The sequence below is a fragment of the Esox lucius genome, chromosome 19, assembly GCF_011004845.1.
Source record: "Esox lucius isolate fEsoLuc1 chromosome 19, fEsoLuc1.pri, whole genome shotgun sequence".
In the NCBI taxonomy this organism is placed as follows: domain Eukaryota; kingdom Metazoa; phylum Chordata; class Actinopteri; order Esociformes; family Esocidae; genus Esox; species Esox lucius.
In genome coordinates this window covers 38,646,856-38,667,617 of record NC_047587.1, presented here as the reverse complement: position 1 = coordinate 38,667,617, position 20,762 = coordinate 38,646,856, and the positions used below count along the sequence as shown (strand labels likewise).

The window sequence follows — 20,762 nt, the reverse complement described above, 5'->3', positions numbered from 1 at the left end:
CACACACACACACACAAACCCACACACACACACACAAACCCACACACACACACACAAACCCACACACACACACACACACCTCCCTACCATATATCACGACACACACATACACAGGCACCCCTCCCATAATACATGTATCATGACAGACGCATACACCCCCCCCACCATACATGTATCACAACGTGCACGCACGCACACCCCACCATACGCGTTCCACGACACACATACACAGGCACAAAGACAAAGCTTACACTCACTGAACAGCTCCTTCGGTGCTTTCCAAGCACTGGGTGTATGACAGAGTATAGTTCACTGAAGACCCCCTCCCACTGACCCACAGTCAGGTTGGTTTCACTGAATCTGAATCCTAGTGGTAACGAAACAGCACCCCTGGAGCACCAGTAGGGAGTGCAGGCAATAGGGGGCTCTGTGCCAGTCCAAGTCAGAGAGGGGGGTCACAAACACACTTTTATGTGTGTGTGTATGGGGGGGGCTGTTCTTTTGCCTTTACCCAGATCTTGCCGTGCTTGCACCGACTAGTCATCCAGGGTACAGGAGAGCAATGATGGTTCCACTTCTGGTTGTAACAAAAGCCTGGGAACAGACCTGGCTAAAGTCCCAAGAGGTTTCTCCTCCAATTTGTCCGTAGTTTGCAAAACCTTTCTACTGATTGAGTTCCCTTTTTTCCATCGGAAACGATGCCGCGTTGTTAAAAACATGCAGTAGAATAGTACAGTACCAATACAGTCAGAAAGGATTGATTAGATATTGTAACAATACATCCACCATTTTGTATGCGTCCACTCCTGTTTGAACTTGAAGCATTAGGGGGCTCAGTCTTGTCACTTTGAACGCTCTGTACACTTGGGGACTCATGGGCAATATGGACCATGATCCTTTGGGGTTGTGGGGGTCTCTGACAAATCAGGCAGCTGCAGATTGTGGTGAAACGTGTGGTTTTGGTCATACCGCGCATCATGTCATGATTCATACGACGACAATCTGTTTCCACTAAGCATCACATTACAAATACTTGCATCCTACAACATGGTACCAGAAGGGGAGCATACGGCAGACACCGTTTCACACAATCAGATCACGTGGCACTAGAATGCTGCGCACACTGGATTAACCATCTGTGGGTTTTGACGTCGTTCACGGTTACCCTTACATGGCACTTTGAATGGAGTAATGGAGTAACCTCGCCCGTCACTCAGATGAGAAAAGAACCGAGAAGAAAACAGAAAAACAAAAACAGAAAAAAACTCATCTGCATCCCGGTACAAGCACAATTCAAGTAAAAGCCCTTTCTGACGTGGAATGATCATACAACTCAAGTCTCTTTTAAGTGCAGTGTAAGTGCACACACCAATGCAGGTGGGGGTGGGGTCACAATACAACTGAAGCAGATCAATGCAACATGGGGGGGGGCTTATGGCCTGTCAGGGCTGTAGTAACTGCTGAGTCTGAGCACCCATTCTTTGTGAGATAAGGCTTTGAGGAGAATCGCACTATTGTTACGGGGGACACACAGAGTTCCTTTAGGGGTTCCTGATGCACTGTCCATCCCCCACCCCCAAAGCATGGTCACGGCATCCGTCTGCTCTGGGGATCTTTCCTCCTCCTCTGGGGCAGTAAGAGTCGAGCCGCGCGGGACTCTACCTGCTGTAAGGGTCACCGGGGAAACCATCTCGGCTGCTACTTCCATTGTTGTTATTGTTGCCATTTCTCCCGCCTGTGGAGGAGTAGGAGCCACGAGAGGAGGGGGAGAAAAGCAGGGAGGAAGAGGGGCCTGGCTCAGAGTCGTCCATTCTACCAGCTCCTTCAAACACCTCGTCGATGTCCATGGCTGCCGACCGCCCGGCCCGTGCGCTGTCCGGGGCCAGGCCAGGGGGTTGAGCCTGGGAAAGCGAGGCCAGCCCCCACACCGGGCCGCCAGGGCGAGCCTCTGAAGGAACAGGTGGGTTCTCCAGGGTGAGACGCAGGGTCTGGGCGGTGGCAGAGGAGGTGGAAGGGGAGGCTGCCGAGGGGCCGGGGACGGCCAGTTTTGGGTCACTGGCGGTGGGCCGTCCGGCAGCAGCGCCAGCCCCGGTCTGGGAGCCGCGGTGGATGCGATGGCTGACGATGATGTTGTTGCCGAAGCCGCCCATAGAGGCCATGGTGGTGCTCTGCTCACGCTGGACCACAGCGGTCATGCCACCCTCTGCAATGAGCCGACGGATCCGTGCCAGGGCGTCCTCTCCCGGGGCGTAGTCTGGAATCTCGCCTGGAACATAGAAGGAAGATTCAAGCAAAACCTACACACTAATAACTATTGCTGGGCGATATGGCAAAATAATATCATGATATTTTCTGTAATATTTTGATATCACGATATATGCTGGGAAGGGGAACTTCCAGTAATTTAGTTACTGATTACCCTAGCAAATAAAAAAAAAGGAAACAAATTACTTGCCAGCATAGGAATTTCACAACGGCCATGGCCCTTTGCTCTGGTGGTGAAGCCCCGAAAATTATTGTATGCCCTACGACCACCATGGCCTTTGTGCCCCTGCTACTGTCAAAATCTCACGGACAGCAGTTTGTACATTTGTTTGCAGTTTGCAACTGAAAACAACCACAAGAACAGCAAGCTAGCTAGTTATCAATAGATAGCAGACTTTAGTGCTTACGTGAATCAAACCTCTCTGATTTGGAAGGTTTGTTCATGAGCAACTTGGAAGTGGGAAAGTTCCGACCTCTGAGTGGAAGAGAACACCTGAACGCCTTTTGAGAGCTCCGAGAAGTAACATTAGTTAGACATCACTCGACATGGCAGCATTTAAAAACAAAAATGCCTGGCATAAATACAATGGAGGGCCTCAAAAAACAGTGGGTTCACTGTCATTAAAAAATAAATATATATATATTTGCTTGCCCACTTGCTCTGCACAACATGCCAACTTGCTTTGCACAGAAAGTTTAGCTGTCCTTTGTCAGACTTCAAAATGTCAAACCACTAGCATATTACCAAAGTGGTACTTTTGGTTTCTTAATTTTCTTCAATTTTTTCCAATTTGCTTCCAATCAATCTGACTCATCTTAATTAAAAATGAGCTGTCAGTGATGCACAGTAATGTATTTTTTTTAAAGGAGTATTGATACCCAGCTTAGATATTTTTCTTATATTCAATACGTTTACTGAAAGTGGAAATCAAAGGGAGACAGTTGAGGAGACAGTGGAGAATGTTAGGGATGGGTATTGAACACTGGTCTCTAGCAGGGAGACACAGATGCACGTTGAGGCATGTCGGGCCTCTATCAGGGTGATTGTGGTTGGTTGATGTCCCTCTGGTTGATACTGGCCAATGTGGGTAGATTGACTTCCTGCCTGTTGGGCCCTGTGCGGGGCCTCCCCTGGATAGGGCCAGAGTGTCACTGGACCCCCCCCCGTCTCCACTCCAAGGTTTTACACAGCTATATTATTGTGCTGGGGGAGTAGGGCCAGTTCTCCATTGTAAATCCTTGTTAATGTAAGGAATGCGCTCTCAAAATTTTGCATATCCTGCTCCGTTTAAACTTAGGACATGAGGTCTTGGACCACACCTCAGGTGTACCAGGCTCGAAAGACTCAGGTATCTCTGTCCAAAATTCTTCTGTTTGTGTTGCAGATCAAAACGATACCTGACGATTCCAGCTGCCACTCCGCTGACCCCGCCCCCAGATTATCCCGTCCTTGTCCATCTGGTCATGCTTCTGACCTGGATTGTTTCACAGTCTCTGGACACAGCCCACATGCCAGGGATGGGCACATTTAGTCAAATATCCTAAATTGATTTAGTATTTGAGTACCCCTTTTTTGGGGGTTGAAATAAATAGACCTGAATATTATTTTTCTAAATACTATTAAAAGTATTTTAATAGTCACTCTTTTCTTACACGAATGGTCATTGAGACAATTTTACGAGAACGACACCCACTCCTTTGCGGGTTATGTAGCAGCACTCAAGTTGTATCAGTAGTTTTCAAAAACCTATTTCGGTTAAAAAAATACTATTTGAATAATAAAACTATTTGGATAGTAAAATCTTGTCCAAGGCACAACCCTACAACATGCATTCATTAATTACAAAAATTTGCATTCTTACAAATGTTTACCCGTCACAGACAGAAGAGGACTGGCCACCCCTCAAAGCCTGATTCCTCTCTAGATTTCTTCCTAAGTTTTAGCCCTTTTTAGGAAGTTTTTCCTAGCCACTGTGCATCAACACCTTTGGTGCATGCTCCTTGGGGTTTCAGACTGGGTGTTTTGTAAAAGCACTTTGTGACAACTGCTTATTTAAAAGGGTCTTTATAAAATATGTTTGATTGATCCAATGGACCACAGCGCCATCATTTTCGTTATATTAAGACAGGATAGAAATCTGAGGCTAGAAAAATTGGTATGAATACAGACACACGAGTCTGGAGCTTAGACTGCTACACCACACTAAAATCTTTGAGTTTTTCAATGCTTTAAAAAAACTATTTATGATGAAAACCTCTTCAGTTACCAGTTCAATCCAGCCTAACCCAACAGCTGTTGATACCCTAGGGCTAGATATCTTGTTGGGAGCTTTTGAACTCCACCTAGAGAACAAATTATAAGCTATAAAACCGTGTTGAAGGGACAATAAAACGGGATTTCCAGCATTCAAAAAGAGAAAGAAGTAGGTGGGAATGGGAGAACCTGTGTTAGCTGTGGAGGTACCGGCTTCTGTTGAGGTGTCCCCCAGGGCAACACCCTGGGTCCGACTGGTTTGAGGCTGCTCCAGGTTTCCCTGGGTCTCAAGGCTTGTGGATGGGGCCTCTTGACGTGCTTTTACTGAGGTCAGAAGTCAGAGAGAATACACAGATGTATTCACATTTACACAGCAATGGTAAATTGCAACTCTAAAATGTATATCAATTTAAATTAGACCAAAATCTATTAAAAAGTTAGCATTGACTCAAAATATGAAATATTTTCACTGTTGACCCTTGAACTGAATGGTAAAGCAGCTTTGAGCAGGGGTCTGACTCATTCTCTGGGTTGTTGTTTTTTTTTACACAGTGAGCTAATGAGAAGTCTCTTCCTACCGTAAGAAGCAGTGTTGGAGAAGCTGGGCCCAGGGAGGTCCCTCTCCGTCTGCGTCTCAGCGTTCTGCAGCTGCACGATGGGGGTCTGAGTGCCCTGTGAGGTCACAGAGGGGGCAGGGTGTCGGGGCTGGAGGCCAATGGCGTTCATCAGACCCATGTCTCTGTCTAGTCGCCAGCTGGAGCGAGTGGGGGCTCTTTAAGTGGACAAACATCACAGAATATTATTGATATTATGGATACCTAAAAACGTTAAACGTCTCTGTAAATCCACAGTTTTTACAAAAAACCTGGCAACGGTTTCAGGAATCTGATCAGGTTCAGCACACACAGTGGGCAAACCAGAAAGGTTTAAGAGAAAGATTAATCAACAGCATTTGCGGGGTCCTAAACTCCTCACCCTGGTCGTTCGGTACCACGGGTCCGGCTGGTTCCAACGCCACTATTGTTCACTGTGAATATGGGCTCAGAACTGGCTTCAGCCGGGCTCTCTCCATCACTCCGGTAGAACCTAGAAAACAGACAGTTGTTATTGGTAAATAATCAAATTTTTACTAAAGAAGGAATCATCCAAGACCATCGCAGTGCATCCTGACCTCATTAAAGACCAATAATTGACCATCTTCAATCTAGAGTCTTCCTGTTTACTGGCTATTAGAATAATACAATCAGAGAGCAATCAAATCCAATTGAGCGCCAGCATTGGAGATGGTGATAGGGAATGCGCAAAAATCTAAATAACCGGGAATGCAAATTTGCAAAGAACGTGTGCGTAGACAAAACCAGTCACCCACGGACCGTCCAGATAGAGTAAGTTAATCAGTACAGGGAGTTAGTATAAAACATATAGGCACTACTCACACCGGCCTGCAGATGACCAGGTCTCCTTTGTTGGTCCCGTAGGCCAGGCCCATCCCCGGGTCTGGAAGCCATCTGGCTGAATTGATACTGACGTGTCTCCGCTGGTCTGGAGCCATGGGGTACACCACATTGAACACCATCTAAGAAAAGAATAAACGACCCAAATATCAACCACCTTAAACACCAACCACCATAGATAATCAGACAACCCAAACATCAACCACCATAGATAAACAGACAACCCAAACACCAACCACCATAGATAGACAACCCAAACATAAATGATCAAAGACATCATCAAGCATACAAGTTGGAAATTTAAGAACCAAATACATTTTGTCAGAAAACAAAGGGCTATTTAAAAACAGTACGAACTTACGGTTTTGAAATGCCTAATTGCTTTGCAATGACTGCAATACCCAACACACAGTAAGTCAAATGCTATCAAATAATTTCAGCCCTGTTAAGTAGTGCTAAACACAATGTGATCAAATCATGCAAAAAGTCTGTCTACTAATTTGGGTTGGGTTCATTAGCCAGCCATCAGAAGATAACTGAATGAAATGGGGAGGGGCCTAAATGGGGTCATCCAGGAAGAAAGTTAAGAAATGTCACCATCAAAATTGCCAAAAAAAAAATAAATGATTGTTCTGGTCAGTTGGTGCAGCAATTTTGTAAAAAAGAAATAAAAACAAATAAGAATGGTGGACTGAGCTTAAAAACAGCAGACTGAGCATTAATAAATTAATAAAGATATTCCAACAAAATATGTACAAAAATATGTTCACATTTTGTAATGTTCTCTTCCAGTTTCCTTTTTTGGAAAAGTTGTGGCAAAAAGGGTTGTGGCAACCCTGAATACAAAAAGACATTGAACAAAGGTGTCATTCAAAATACATATTGTATATTTTTGTATACCTATTGATGAATTTAGCTAGCAATGGTCGCAAGCAAGATAACATTATGGTTTTCAAACTTATTTGTTGTAGTTAAAGTTGGTTTACATTTAGCTAATTTCTCTAGTGAAACATCAACGTAATTAATAAAAGCCTTGTTCGATGGCAAAGGGCAAAAGAAGCTCTTTCCAAGAGAAACAGCCAAGTCGACTTGGTCATGAGGAAATTACATTAACACAAGTATGTCTCAAATGTAACGATTTTCAAGTGCTCTGCATTCTCAGATGTATGCTCTGTTTGGTTTTCCCGTACATACTGAGGACACCCAAAGAGCACATTTTGAAACAGCCGCACTGTTTAAGATTATTTTTGGTTAGCAAAATTGTTTTTCTAGGCAATTACAAAATGTAATGGTTTGGCAAATCAAGGAGTTAGGGCTGATTTCATGTTATATTGTCAAAAACAAAGTGAAAAACGAGGTGAGGGTTTCCGTATTTTCTGTATAAACAGCATTTTGTTTGCAAATGCAACCAGTCGAAAATATTTATACTTTTAGTTTGGGACTGAGTCCATCTAAACAAAATCATGAAGTATGATGCCATTACCTGTCAAGACAAGGGGGCGATCTTTGGTTTTGAACAGGGGAAACTGCTTACTGTAACACTAATGTGCTTCCTTTTCCCACTACATTTACAAAATACCACAAATGCACGATGACAACACACAGTCAAGCAAGTCCATGTTACTTTTTCATGGGCGGAATTTGTCTTCACAGTCATTTAGTATGCAACAAAACATACAGGCAAAACACTTAAAATCAGATTTATTGTGCTGAACACTGAATATTCGGATGCGGAGTTCCTCTTACATCAACTTTGGCTATACGGCAACATAGTTAAAAAGATGATACTATCTTACACCTAGTCCACCACAAGCTGAGTGTTTGGATCAGAAAACATAAACGGCATCTTGTCAGTGCAATGCAAATATCGCCATTACACAGATAAGCCACATGTCTGTTGAAATTGTGGCATATATAAATATTTCAACTGTTCATAAATATTTTACATCACGATGTCAATGAAACTGTTTGAGGGTTTAGAGGATGGCAAGGTAAAAATAGTAACATAGATGTGTGTAAAAGAAATGCTCAGAATGTGATCCGGATCCTACTTCCCCAACACTACTGAATTGGGTAACAAATTAAGATTCTAGGGAGGCTGGAATGGGTCTTAAACAATATGTTCCAGCTGGACTAGTAATTTCCCTGTCTGTATGTCAATTTAAATTATTTTAGTGGTATGATGTAACCTTTCTTCCTCAAAGGAAAAACGTTATAGACTATGTAACGTGAGGTAAAAATGTGAATGCAGTTATAACCCATAGTGAGAATGAGCAGGTCAAATAAATAAAGACATCGATATGGGTAATATTGCTAATGATGTTTGTGCTTCACTTACTGTCATTTTCTTAAGACGGTGGGGCACAAATTGGGTTGCTGTGATTGCAGAATGCGATAAGTAGCCTAACAAAAATGTGTTTGTCAATGTTTGATTTGGTTTCAAACTTTTTGTAGGTGTGTAGGAAATATGGCTCTAATATATTAATACTTTTGTTTTCCCACCTGATTTTCAGGGCACTGTGCACATAGCGGCAGCCGTTTTCAACAGCAATTTTATTTATTTATTTGGGATCCATTACAGTTAGCAGTAATTCTGCCACTTGGTACTCGCTTTAGGGCAAGGTAGTATTGTAGTTAGTCATTTTCTTTTTGTTTGATCTTAATTTGGTTGGGCCTGACTGTATTGCACACGTGGGTGCTCGTATAGTGTAATCTCCAGCTACTTCAAAAACGGTGTGGGAGAGAGCAGTAATATTATCCCGGGGGATTTGCAGGTGGTAGGTACCTGTCATGAATCCCCAAATTCTCCATCCAAATGGAGAAGTGACGACAAGTAAAACAATGAACAAGGAAGGAAAGATACACATGAACTGAACAGGGTTAACTGTTGTAACAAAGACTGGACTGGTCAGAGGATGGATGTTCAGGGAACTTCTACAACTCAACACCACTATTAAATGTTTTAGCCTAAATGTTTTGGCATTATTAAGTATATCAAATAAAATAAGACAGACACAAAGAAAGATGTTCAGTGCGACCACTCGACAAAGAGCACTAGAGAGCGCAACGTTGAGATCAAAGCCATTCACCATTTGCTAATTTGAAAACACTGAATTACCAGAAAATAAGATCAAATAGGAACAAGCTCTTGCCACTCTCCCAACAGACTACCCACAGGCAAAGGGAGGTTGGAGACCTTTGGACCAATCACACTATGCACACTGACGCGTGCCAATAGAAAAGCTTGAGAGAAAGGTTTGCGCGCTTGACACTCAGACAATCCCCCTTTCAGAGCAGAGTCGCAGTCAGTCAGCTCGCCAGTCAGCCTGCCAGTCAGTCCGCCCACCCGCCAGTCCCTCCCCACCCAATCTCATGTCAAGTTAATTCAAAATATAATATAAATGCATGGTTGCCATAGCAAACATGTTAGGGCCGTAATAGAGAACATTTTAACAATTAAAATTAAATCAATTTCTCTGTCTGGCTGTTTCCCTGCCAGCCTCCCTGTGTGTCCCACTTTCTCTGTCTCTCTCAGCCTGTCCTTCAGTCTCACCCTGATGGAGGTCTCTCCTCCGTGGGGCTGTTGCAGCCGGAACACCTGCGCCACCATGTGGTCGGTGGATGGATGCAGCAGGATCCGGCGGGAGGCCAGGCCCACCATGACGTAGCAGCCCATGGGAGACAGGCTCACTGAGATGGCATTAGGACCTGGGGGGAGGGGAACAAGACAGAAAAGTTTGTGGAACAGATCAACACAAGAGTCCCTAATGTCAAAGTGAAATATTGCATAAGTATTCAACCCATTCAATGACACACCCGACTGAGTGTCTTTAAAAGTCACGTAAATAGTTGATAGTTTTTAATGCCTTCAGGGCAGACACACCTGTCTCTGGGAGGCCGCACTTGTCTACTGCATGCCTCCCGGCAAAGTCTATCCAAGATGTAATGCGTGTTTTGCCACAAACCTGGACTGTTGTTGCAGTCCCCATTAATACTGGCTTTCCCAATTGCAATGCTACCAACTGCATAAGTGGATGATGTGACTCACCAAATCTCTTGGTGTAGAGCATCTCTCCCAGGTTGTGTGGGGCCAAGGAGTACACGGCCAGGATGCCCTCGTCCGGGAAGCCCCGCTGGCTGCTGGGTATGAACACGGCCAAGAGCTGTCCATCTGCCGAAATGTCACAGCTGGCGTCGTTGTAGATCTTGCAGTTTGGCACCAGCACGTTTACAGAGGCTGGAGAGTTCGGGGGAATAACGTCCGACCGGGCATTAACACACAATCAACCAACACACACTGAACAAACACAAAAATAAGTACAAAAAAGGGGAGGCAAACACAGCTGGGCACTGGAGCCCGTTCAGGTGGATGTACCTTTCTGGAACGGTCAGATAAACACTGAGCAGGGCAGGACCGCCTGTCCGATAGAATGGGGCAACTGAAAAATGTCTCTGTTCATTCTACTACTCCTCCCTAAGATTTTGGGAAGGCTCCACGTACCGTTGCTGATCTCTGGAAGGTCAAACTTTGTGAAGTCCCACCACTGCAGGCGGTAGGTGGTGTTGGCTATGTTGCTGGCGACCGCCGACTGGCCGTCCCCGATGGAGGCACCTGAGAAGGTGGAGAAAAAGGCCTGTCGGTCAGTGGAGTAAGTACAGCAGGAGTAACTAACACAAATTACAACAATACACAATAGCCCACTTTAGACCAACAAACCTGCACGTGGGATGGAATGCATGACCAGGGCTGCCTGGGACAGCTGAGACTGGCAGGTGTTAGAGTGTCTGTGAGAGTGGTTACCTGCCAAGACCCTGTTGACGGACGAGTGGGTGGCCAGACCAGGCTGACCCCTCTCGTGGAAGATCCCGGCGTAGGGCAAGTACTCAGGCAACAGGAACCGGCGAGGAACGAAGCGTCCCAGCGAGGGGGCCGACATTCTGGCGTTTCGTGGGGTTCGGTGCCTGGTCCGGTCTCCGTTGTCACTGTTAGACACACAGACAGGTATTGGAAGAAGAAAAAAAGGGGACAACTGGGTGGCAAGGCTGGAAGTTTGAAAGAGCACAGATCACAACAGTATTTTCATTGCAAGATTAGTCCAGCGATATAACATTATCTAGAAATGAATATGCCTCTGACTTAAAACGTTTGGAAATATAGCCAGGTAGGTTATGCCAGCGAACCAAATATTCAGACCCCTTCACTTCTTCCATGTTTTTTGTTACAACCTAATAGATAGGATTGACTTATTTTCCTCATCAATATACACACAATTTCCAGTAATCAGACAAAACATCTAAAAAATGAACAGCAGACAGATAATGGGTTGCCACGAACTCACTCTAGCTCTTCAAAGTCCACGTCGCTGTTCTCCATGGCGGCTGAGGGGTTGCTGGCGGGGCTGTCCGAAGACGACGACAGTGTCCTCAAGCGGTTCTGCTGGTAGCGCAGCGAGCGCTGGCGGATACTGTCCCGCCTCGACAGGTACTGGATCATTCTCTGGGCATAATAAGCAGCTGGGGACAACCTACAGGACCAAAAGGTAGAGAGCAGACCTCAATGCGGGTTTATGGCTCATAAAATCTGAATTCCGGAAATGTCCCTAAAACATAAAATACCCAAGTTGTTCGCACATGTTTCTGAAACATTTCAACCTTAGACAATGGGTCTTATTCTATCAGAGATGTAACCATTTTATTTGAGGCAAGGCTGGTACCTGGCGGGATCTGGGTAGATGGGGTGATCTCTGGATCCGGCCATATCGTAGCGGGAGAGAGACAGGAGAGAAGACTCAAGCAGCCTCCTGTGAACAAAAAGCAAATCTCTGGATCAGCATTCTTCACTCACTGCAAATGGAGTCTGTTGTGGTTCCAAATCAGTTGACTACATAAGCATATCTTGTAACTGCTTACAACCTGTAGTCAACCATTGTAACAGCTTTTATGTCAAAGTGAATCTCTAGATGAGCCAACTTATGCTCAGCAGTAAACCTGAGTAAACGGCCAGAAACTGAGTACAGTCTACTGTACTGAACACGAAGCCTGTCTGAGTGATAAACCCCAGCACAAAGAATACCAAGACGTTTTCCAGAACTGTACCTTCTCAGGGAGTCCTCGTCTGGATTATCCACAGGCATTTCCTGGCTGAAGGCCTCTGGCGATGTGTCGGACACGGCGGAGCGGCCCGAGGCGGCCTGGCGGTAGACGCGCTCCCATTGGCCAGTCTCCTGATTGTACACCAGTCCCACAGTCTGCTCGCCTGGCTGGGCGCTTGACGACGCGATGGTGGGGAAGGGCATGGCCGCGCCATGGGGACCTGGGGATGGCTGCCTTTGGCCAGGCTCTGGGGGTTGGACCACCCTCCTCTCCCGCTCCAGGGGCTGGGAATGGGGCTCCCGGCTCCGAGGTGACGCGTGCGGCTCCTCGTAGGCAGGGCCGGAGGACTGCTGCCAGGAAGCAGAGCCCTCCTGGGCGGTGACGGTGGTGGTAGAGGAGGCTGGGCTGGTGCGCTCCCAGCGCTGGGAGTCATGGTTAAAGGTAAGTAGGTTGTGACATGCCCTGCAGCGGTTCAGGTGGCCTCGGGAGGAGTGCACGGTGCTAGGGGAGGGAGGGGGATTGTTCTCGGCCGGCGGTGGTGGTGGTGGTGGGGGCGGCGGCTGGTAGTGGGAAGAGGAGGGCCCGGGTCTCTCCGGGTCGACGTTGTTGTTGATCATCTCCTGCGTCTGCTCCCGACCGCCCTCATCCCCCGCAGCACCACCCAGCGGCGACTCAAGGTCCTGCATGCGGTCAAACTCCATGAAGTAGCGGCTCAGGTTGCACTGGAGCACGTTCCGGAACGAGGCTGGGTTGCTGCGTGCGCCATCCCAAAATGGGTGGTGCCCGCTGCTTGTGCCCGCGCCGCCTCCCCCTCCCCTCTGATTGGTCACTGGGCCGGAGCCCAGTTCTGAGCCTGGAGGCGGGGGGAAACCCCGTCCCTCTGTTGCGGAGGTGTAGACTGGCGACTGGGAGGAGCCGTCCTGCTGGCGCAGCACTGACAGCAGGCTGATGGACGACGAGCTGGTCCGTGGCGGCAGCATTCCGACACTACCCACAGCGGCGCCACCTGTGCCCTCGGAGCCTCTCATGTTGAGCAGGCTGCGCGTCCAGTCGGGCCCGGGCGGCGGGTGAGCGGGGGGTGTGTGTTGGTGGATGCCGGGCGGTGGCTGAGGCAGGCTGGCCACGTGTGCGGTAGGCACGGCGCGATGCACGGAGCTGCCGGCACTGTAGTAGACCGTGGTGAAGGCGGAGGCCCGCTGCTGGGCCCCGGTGGGATCCGAAGGCTGCCGCGGCTCCGTACGGGCCGAGGAGAAGGTGGAAGCGTGGGGCGCCGGCTGGGGGGGCTCGGGGAGGACCACGGGCCTGGAGGACGTCCCTTCACCCAGGGACGGGCTGCGGTTAGCCGTGCAGCGGTTGCAGAGGCACACCATGCCCAGGTGCTGGGTGCAGCCCGGGTAGGGAGGGCCGCGGTCCTGCGAGGCCGGGTACTGGCCCAGAGGCATGCCGTGCGGTTCGCCGCCGCCCCCCTCCCCGCCGGGGCGGGAAGCATCGCCCCCGGCCTGCGCCCCCGACGAGCGTGACGACAGGATGTGCAGGAAGTTGTGGAGGATGGGAGTGCGACGGACAGGTTGTGAGGGCAGGAAGGAGCGCTGGCGGAAGTGGGGCATCTCCACGCTGTCCATGGGGACCTCCGAGTCTTCATCATTCTACAGGACACGGTACATATTATGTTACGGATAAAATGGTTTTCTTTTTAGACAGAATACGCTTCCGTGTTCCCTAGTCAGGTAAACATTCCATTATAATGAAAAGGGTTGGTAATAAGAACGGACTCACTTGTTGGTTGGAGGGGTTCACAATAGCCGTCAGCAGATTGTGCCCCAATGGATCAAACCTCACCAATCTGAAAGAGAAACAGCCAAGCCTTAAACTCCAGCAAAGCTCGATCATTGCAGGTCCATATTATTTCCATGCAACATTTCTGCTTTACTGGGGTTTAAATGCGAAAATGGAATATAACTCCATCTAGTCTTGATTGCCCCGAGGGCCTGAGTCACCAGTACACTGTTTGAACTTAATTAATGGATTGCATATTTCATGTTTTAGGACTGATGCCCAGCAGCGCATTGCACTCAAGAGTTAAGCTCATTAAAGTGGCTTGAAAACCTGATTCCATCCCTTAAGAAGATAAATTATTAGTAGGAAAACCGTATCTTAATTTACGTAGTCAAATTAAGGACTTTAGGTGCAGTATAACATTAGCTAAGACTGAGGTGAGTACACTAAATATCAACGTTAGCGTCACTAGTGATTTCAGACTGACTACTAGCTAATAACATTACCATTTGTCTAAAACAGGATGGCATGAAGATGTCTGCTGTTTTCTAAAATATATCAGGATCTTTATTTGCTAAGAACTGTTCCACATTACCGAAATCAATACTGCTGTGGCATCTTTACAATATTGCTAACAATGGCAATGAAGTCAGAGTGAAGGGGACCAACCCATGAATACATTGTACAAATGTGACAGTAGTCTGACCCAGCGTTGTAGTACCACAGCCCAGGACGTGGACTTAAATCCGACTCAAGTCATGATTTCTGACTTTTTACTTACCAGTGGTAATTGACTTTGATCTCGCCTTCTCAAACAACGCTGAATAAGACTAATATTTTACTATAATATTATTAAGCTAAGGAAAAGTAATACTAGCAATACTAGATCCTCAGAGCTGTTGTGCTCAGCAGTGGAAAGTACAGATCACATCAGCATGTGATCTTACACATAATGCAGGCTACTTTCTTGTCTCCCAGTAACTAACCACACATGATTCTCCTAGTTAGCTACCATTTGCCTGATTAAGAAACTAGGTGCTTGACAAAATTAAACCAATAGGGAAGATTTAAATAACTGTTTACAACAGTCAAGATGTTATTCACTCCCTATAGATGAGCAGGTTTCTCTAGCAACATTTTGTTTGGTGAAATGAAGACACTACTGGTAAATTAACCACAGCTACAGAAAGGAAAGCAATAGACAATATGCACATAATGCCAGTGGAACATCCTTCACAGGAAATGAAACAGGAATGTAAAACCATTCAGTGTTTCGACTAGATCAGTGGTCTGACCTGACTCGCTCCGTTTCGCTGCCGGTTTTGACCACGGCAAAGGGCTCGGGCCGACTCCAGTCCCAGAAGTGCAGTTCGTTGTTGGTGGCTATGAGGAGCAGCTGAGCCGTGGGGTGGAAGGCCAGCGAGGCAATGGCCACGTTGCTTTCTGTGAACCAGCTCTCACTGCCACCCTGTGGAAACGTACAGAAAACGGGTCGAAATAAAGAAATAACTAGAATACGTCAATCGTGGATACAAAAGTTTAAACGTCGATCCCTGGAGGTACTTGACCCAACTAGAAGAGGTACTTTAGAAGACTGATGAAACCATTGCAAGAGGGGGTACTTCAGTGGCACTGCATGTTTTGTAAAAGCAGCTGTTTGCAATAAAGGACTATTGCTCTAGACCATCCTTAAGAAAAGGCACTACTCACATGCAGGTCCCAGATGCGAACCTCTCCATCAAGGCACCCGGAGGCCACTAGGCCGGGGATGGTGGGGTGAAAGGTCACACACCACGGAGTGCGGCGGTGGCCCACCAGCGAATGCAGGCACTTTCCAGTCTTCACCTCCGTAATGTAAATATTGTGATTGACATGAGTGGAGGCCATGAGTGTCCTATCAAGGTGGAGATGAGGGAAAGAGGGCAAAGAAAGGGGCAATGAGTGAATGGCAATGCTGTGCTGTAATATTAAAGTCAAATGCAGTTCTCAGTTTAACCTCATTTAGTTAAAATGCAACTGCCAATATGAGTCCAGGTACGACCTGGCATGGCAAAAACCTCTCCTTGCTCTACTGTTTCCTAAGCAATGGGGAAAACCAATGACATCACACTCCTTGAATGCCCTGTTCCATTAAATTATTTGAATTTATTCCAGTATAGGCATTGGTTTTGCATAGGGAAATGCCAATACTTTGCTCATTACATTCATCATGGGTTTACCCTGTGGGTGTACATTAGCATATAAATGTTTGGAGAAAAATTGTCAAGACACAAATCAATCAAGGACATCCACCAAGGAAGTCCTGCCTTTCAAAAGCTCCCCAGATTCCATTCATGCAGCCAGGTCAGTAGAGTTGAGTTCCTTACCCATCTGGGCTGAAGGCCAACAGGAATGTCGAGCGAGGGCTGTCCGGCAGCTCAACTTTCTATGAGAGGCAAAAAAAATAAACTTGCTTAATGCCATAACCTGAACTGGAAGTAGGACAGGAATAATCACAAGTAAAATTACCCCAATAATTTTACCAACAAAAAAGGGCCTGATACTTATGAATGAAGTCCAATTGCAGGACATCAACAGCATATTATTAAAACTCCCAAAATAGACTGAAGACGATGAAGATAAGCACAGAGCCATGTTTCCATGGTGACGAGTTAAAAATGACCCCCCCCCCCCCCCATCCCCAGTGAGTGGGCAGCGAAAACTGTTCCAGCTATTCCGCCTCGACTGGGTTAGAGGTCGTTACCTGACTCTGCCATTTCATCCAGCGGACCTTCTCCTCAACCAGCTGCTGCAGATGGCGCTGGGAGCCAAAGGCCTGTGAGCCGCGCTCCCGGCTGGACAGGATCCACACGGAGTTCCTCTGATGACGAGACGCCATGGTGGCTCTTCGCCCGTAAGGGGCCTCACCGCAACCACCGCTCGTCTACCTCCGGCCGCGCTGTGGACGGTCACTTCTGCGGCCGTCCGCTCGCCATACAGAGTCTAGGCTGGGGAGAAGGGGGGAGGTTGGGACCAAAATAGAAAACGGTATTTAAGTGGTGGTGGTGAGGTGGGCGTAGGTTTTGCACAGGGAAAGAGGCCAAGAAAAAGAAGAGCAAGAGAGAGAAAAGGGCATAGTACTTGACTCCACTAAAAAGTAACAGAAAATGAGAGGTTACAGATGAGAGGTTACAAAGGATCACATAAAACCATGAGGGGGCGTGTACACGTGGGAGTGAGCAGCTGAAGGCCTGAACTTTATTAGCAGCATGATTGGCCTAGATATTATGTGAACCGACAGCTAGAGGCAGCACTCCCCAATGAGTGCTGCGGAACTATTTAGGAGATTGGTGCTAAAATATGCTGCGTCCTAAAATAAGAACATGCAAGCTTGCAGCTCTCTGGCTAGCCTAAACGTGCAGCTCAAGTCAAAACCTCACATCTGGAAAGCTGTCTGAATGTTTAAAGTGTTGTCATCTTTGGGTTGCAGATTGGCAACACTACAGCTGATTAAAAACATTGATGCTTTAGCACTCCCTTAACAAGCATCTTGGAAATCACTTTTTTTTTTAACTAGGGAAAACAAATTCCAACACTGGGGTGGGAGCTTTTGCAGTAAACAAAGATGACCAACACAAGTCAGATTGGGAACACACAATCCTTGGCAGGCTGTACCACATTATTTTAAATCCATGACGGGTGGGCCTAATTGCAATTCCAGGACAGACGTCCAAACTGGGTGCACACACAGATCATCATTGTGCAATGGAATTTTCAGCAAGTTGCTTTCCAGGACACCAAAAAGAGTAGCATTTCATGAGCTTGCTCTCATGCCTTGACTTTGCTCTTTAATAACAATCCAAAATGAAACTGGGGATGCTTTTGAGGCCAGTTTGCACATTTAGAGTCAATAACTTAGGTATTTGTCCTGACACTTTGCAGTGCATTGGTATGTCTCAGAATATGCATTGTACAAGGCTTAAAAGAAACAGAAATAACAAAATATTACACTTTTCTATTATAGCATTATTACAGCTTAATGTTGGTCTGAGAATGCAAAGTAATAACCATATGTGTCATACAATACTCAATTAGGTCTTAGAGCAACATGTTTGGGGTTTTATTAAGATGACGCAAACCCTTTCACAATGACACTAAACCCTAGGTTTACAGTACATGTCCGAATTCAAGGCTTAAATTTCAAACTCTGCAGTCACTGGCTAAGAGACATGGTTCCTAGGTCCATATCTTTATTAAACTGACAACTGTACGGACAAAAGTAAACAGGTTCACACGGTTCTTAATAAAACTGGTCGGCCGAAAAATTTGAAATGAAGATTAGCAATTGCAAAAATAAAATTACGATATATTTCAATCACGTAATTACGTTATTCAGGTGGCTGTAATAGCTACAAAACGAACGATCAAACCTTAACCAACCAGGCTCTGTTCAAAATAGAGTGGATGGGTGCCAACTTTGGTCCCATGTATGTATGGTTGGGATAACTACTTAAAATAAATAGTGTTTTGGACGGTTCTCATTATTAGCTGCTACTGTAGCTATTTTGCGTCTTAATAACAGAGTTAGAATCCGCTAGCTAGTTACCTATAAAAACAGCTTATCGTTTGTATTAACGTTAGTTAATTCACGAAATGCTTTGGTTACGGGCAGTAGATGTTACTAGCAAAATAAACGGAATATAGTTAGTGTTGTAAAGGTTAGCACCTGGTAACTAACAGCTAGAACAGCCAAATAGGTAGCCACTATGTTAGCTAGCTAGTTACGTGTCATTTTCGGTAGGTGCAGAGTACACAACAAATACTTTCAAATGCAATGTAGTTAGCTTTAGCTAGCATTAGGAAGCAGAAACCCTGTGGTAAATGCTTATTATTTTCACAGTTAACGTTAGCACCTAATGTGTAACAGATAGTGTTTCGGTTCAGTAGTACCCAGTTAGAACATACACTACTAGCTAGCTTAAACCATGTTAACCCGCTAAAATAGGTAAATAGCCAAAGACGGAGTTCGACAAACGCTAGCTGGCCAACTAGCGCGACCAACTAACGCTGTTAGAGACATTTGGGTGGGGATATTTAGCTAAAGTAGCAATCCCAGTTAGTTGCCTGTTCCTGTGACATTAGCATAACTAGCGAGCTAACTAGCAATTAGCTATTTTTAAATACAATAACGCCGAGAATACAAACATACTAGATGTTAACACAACACAAACTGGTATCCATAAAATGGAAGTGGAATTGAGTAATCGTAACGACGTCAATATTTCTTGGCCTACCTTTCTTTCTGGTATTTTTGTTGAAATTTGTCATCGTAGGCGTTCCTAAACTGTGGCTAACTGGTTAGCTAACGTTAACTATTAGCGTAGCGAGCTTGCTAACTGTCGCGTTAACAAGCAAAAATTTTGAGCTATTACGGCAAGTACTTGCTGCAGTTCGCCTTGACACATGAATTAATTTACCGATATGATTGACGTTAAAAAAACGATGATAATAACAACATCTGATTACGTTCATATCCTCTGGAAAAGCAATTTCAACATAATTTTCTGTCATGGAGCTAATTCGTTGTGCTAGCTATCAGTTTACTGCGTAACTAGCTAGCAAGCTTCACAGATCAGGAAACTGTAGGAACAGGCACGCAGTCAAAATCAGCAGAGCCCAGATTACAACAAATCGAAAAGGGAGTGAATCGATAAGACTGAAATGGGAATATTATTTCCCGGTAGTGCACATTCTCATCACTGTTCTGACTTAAACATATTTTATTTTTAAGATGTTTATTTTGTATGTTAAAGACACCTTTTCTGCCCAGTAAGGTCCTTTCTTGAGATTGTAGCAAAACCTCCTTGGTTCAAGAACACCCCAGAGGCAAAAAACACGTTTTATTCAGGCTGTTAGACATGATCTCATTCCCAATAGTGTGTGACTAAACTAAAGCTACCCTTTCAAAAAATATAGTTTACTCGATGAAAATACTTCTTTAAAGATGTAAACAACTTTTCACTGCAAATGATATATTTTTATTCTACTGTAACCACAAACTAACATAAATAGTGAACTTAACAAGGATAGACTCTCTGAAGAAAGATTTTATTATTATTAAATATTATTTGTGTGATTAGACAAAACTGGTCCATGGTAGAACTTCCTGTGCTGTGCCATTCCACCAAATCGGTGCCTTTTCTGTCTCCAGGCCATTACATGCATAAAAATGTACAAACCCTAATCCAAAAAAGTTGGGACACTGTACAAATTGTGAGTAAAAAAGGAATGGAATAATTTACAAATCTAATAAACTTATATTTAATTCACAATATAATATAGATAACATTGAATGTTGAAAGTGAGACATTTTGTAATGTCAAGCCAAATATTGGCTCATTTTGGATTTCATGAGAGCTACACATTCCAAAAAAGTTGGGACAGGTAGCAATAAGAGGCCGGACAAGTTAAATGTACAGATAAGGAACAGCTGGAGGACCAATTTGCAACTTATTATGTCAATTGGCAACATGATTGGGTATAAAAAGAGCTTCTCAGAGTGGCAGTGTCTCTCAGAAGTCAAGATGGGCAGAGGATCACCAATTCCCCCAATGCTGCGGCGAAAAATGGTGGCGCAATATCGGAAAGGAGTTTCTCAGAGAAAAATTGCAAAGAGTTTGAAGTTATCATCACCTACAGTGCATAATATCATCCAAAGATTCAGAGAATCTGGAACAATCTCTGTGCGTAAGGGTCAAGGCCGGAAAACCATACTGGATGCCCATGATCTTCGGGCCCTCAGGCGGCACTGCATCACATACAGGAGTGATACTGTAATGGAAATTATAACATGGGCTCAGGAATACTTCCAGAAAACATTGTCGGTGAACACAATCCACCATGCCATTCGCCGTTGCTAAACTCTATAGGTCAAAAAAGAA

At 45.5% G+C, this 20,762-nt stretch overlaps 1 protein-coding gene across 2 annotated transcripts; it reads right to left on the bottom strand.

Annotated features, from left to right (window-relative positions):
• Positions 1–46: 46 nt before the first annotated feature.
• Positions 47–19,475, bottom strand: ambra1b (autophagy/beclin-1 regulator 1b). 2 transcript variants are annotated; one of them, XM_010884271.4, is made up of 18 exons: positions 19,116–19,475; positions 16,586–16,829; positions 16,209–16,267; positions 15,553–15,736; positions 15,138–15,310; positions 13,843–13,909; positions 12,070–13,712; positions 11,688–11,774; positions 11,313–11,498; positions 10,775–10,956; positions 10,475–10,585; positions 10,022–10,210; positions 9,527–9,681; positions 5,956–6,095; positions 5,495–5,605; positions 5,098–5,291; positions 4,709–4,843; positions 47–2,266 (listed from the first exon to the last, which is right to left on the bottom strand). In XM_010884271.4, the coding sequence occupies exons 2-18, from the start codon at positions 16,718–16,720 to the stop codon at positions 1,659–1,661; spliced, it is 4,359 nt and encodes a 1,452-aa protein (XP_010882573.2). In that variant the 5' UTR covers positions 16,721–16,829; positions 19,116–19,475; the 3' UTR covers positions 47–1,658. The 2 variants fall into 2 exon arrangements, with proteins under 2 accessions (XP_010882573.2, XP_019895891.2); XM_020040332.3 differs by lacking the exon at positions 19,116–19,475 and adding an exon at positions 19,031–19,087.
• Positions 19,476–20,762: the final 1,287 nt, after the last annotated feature.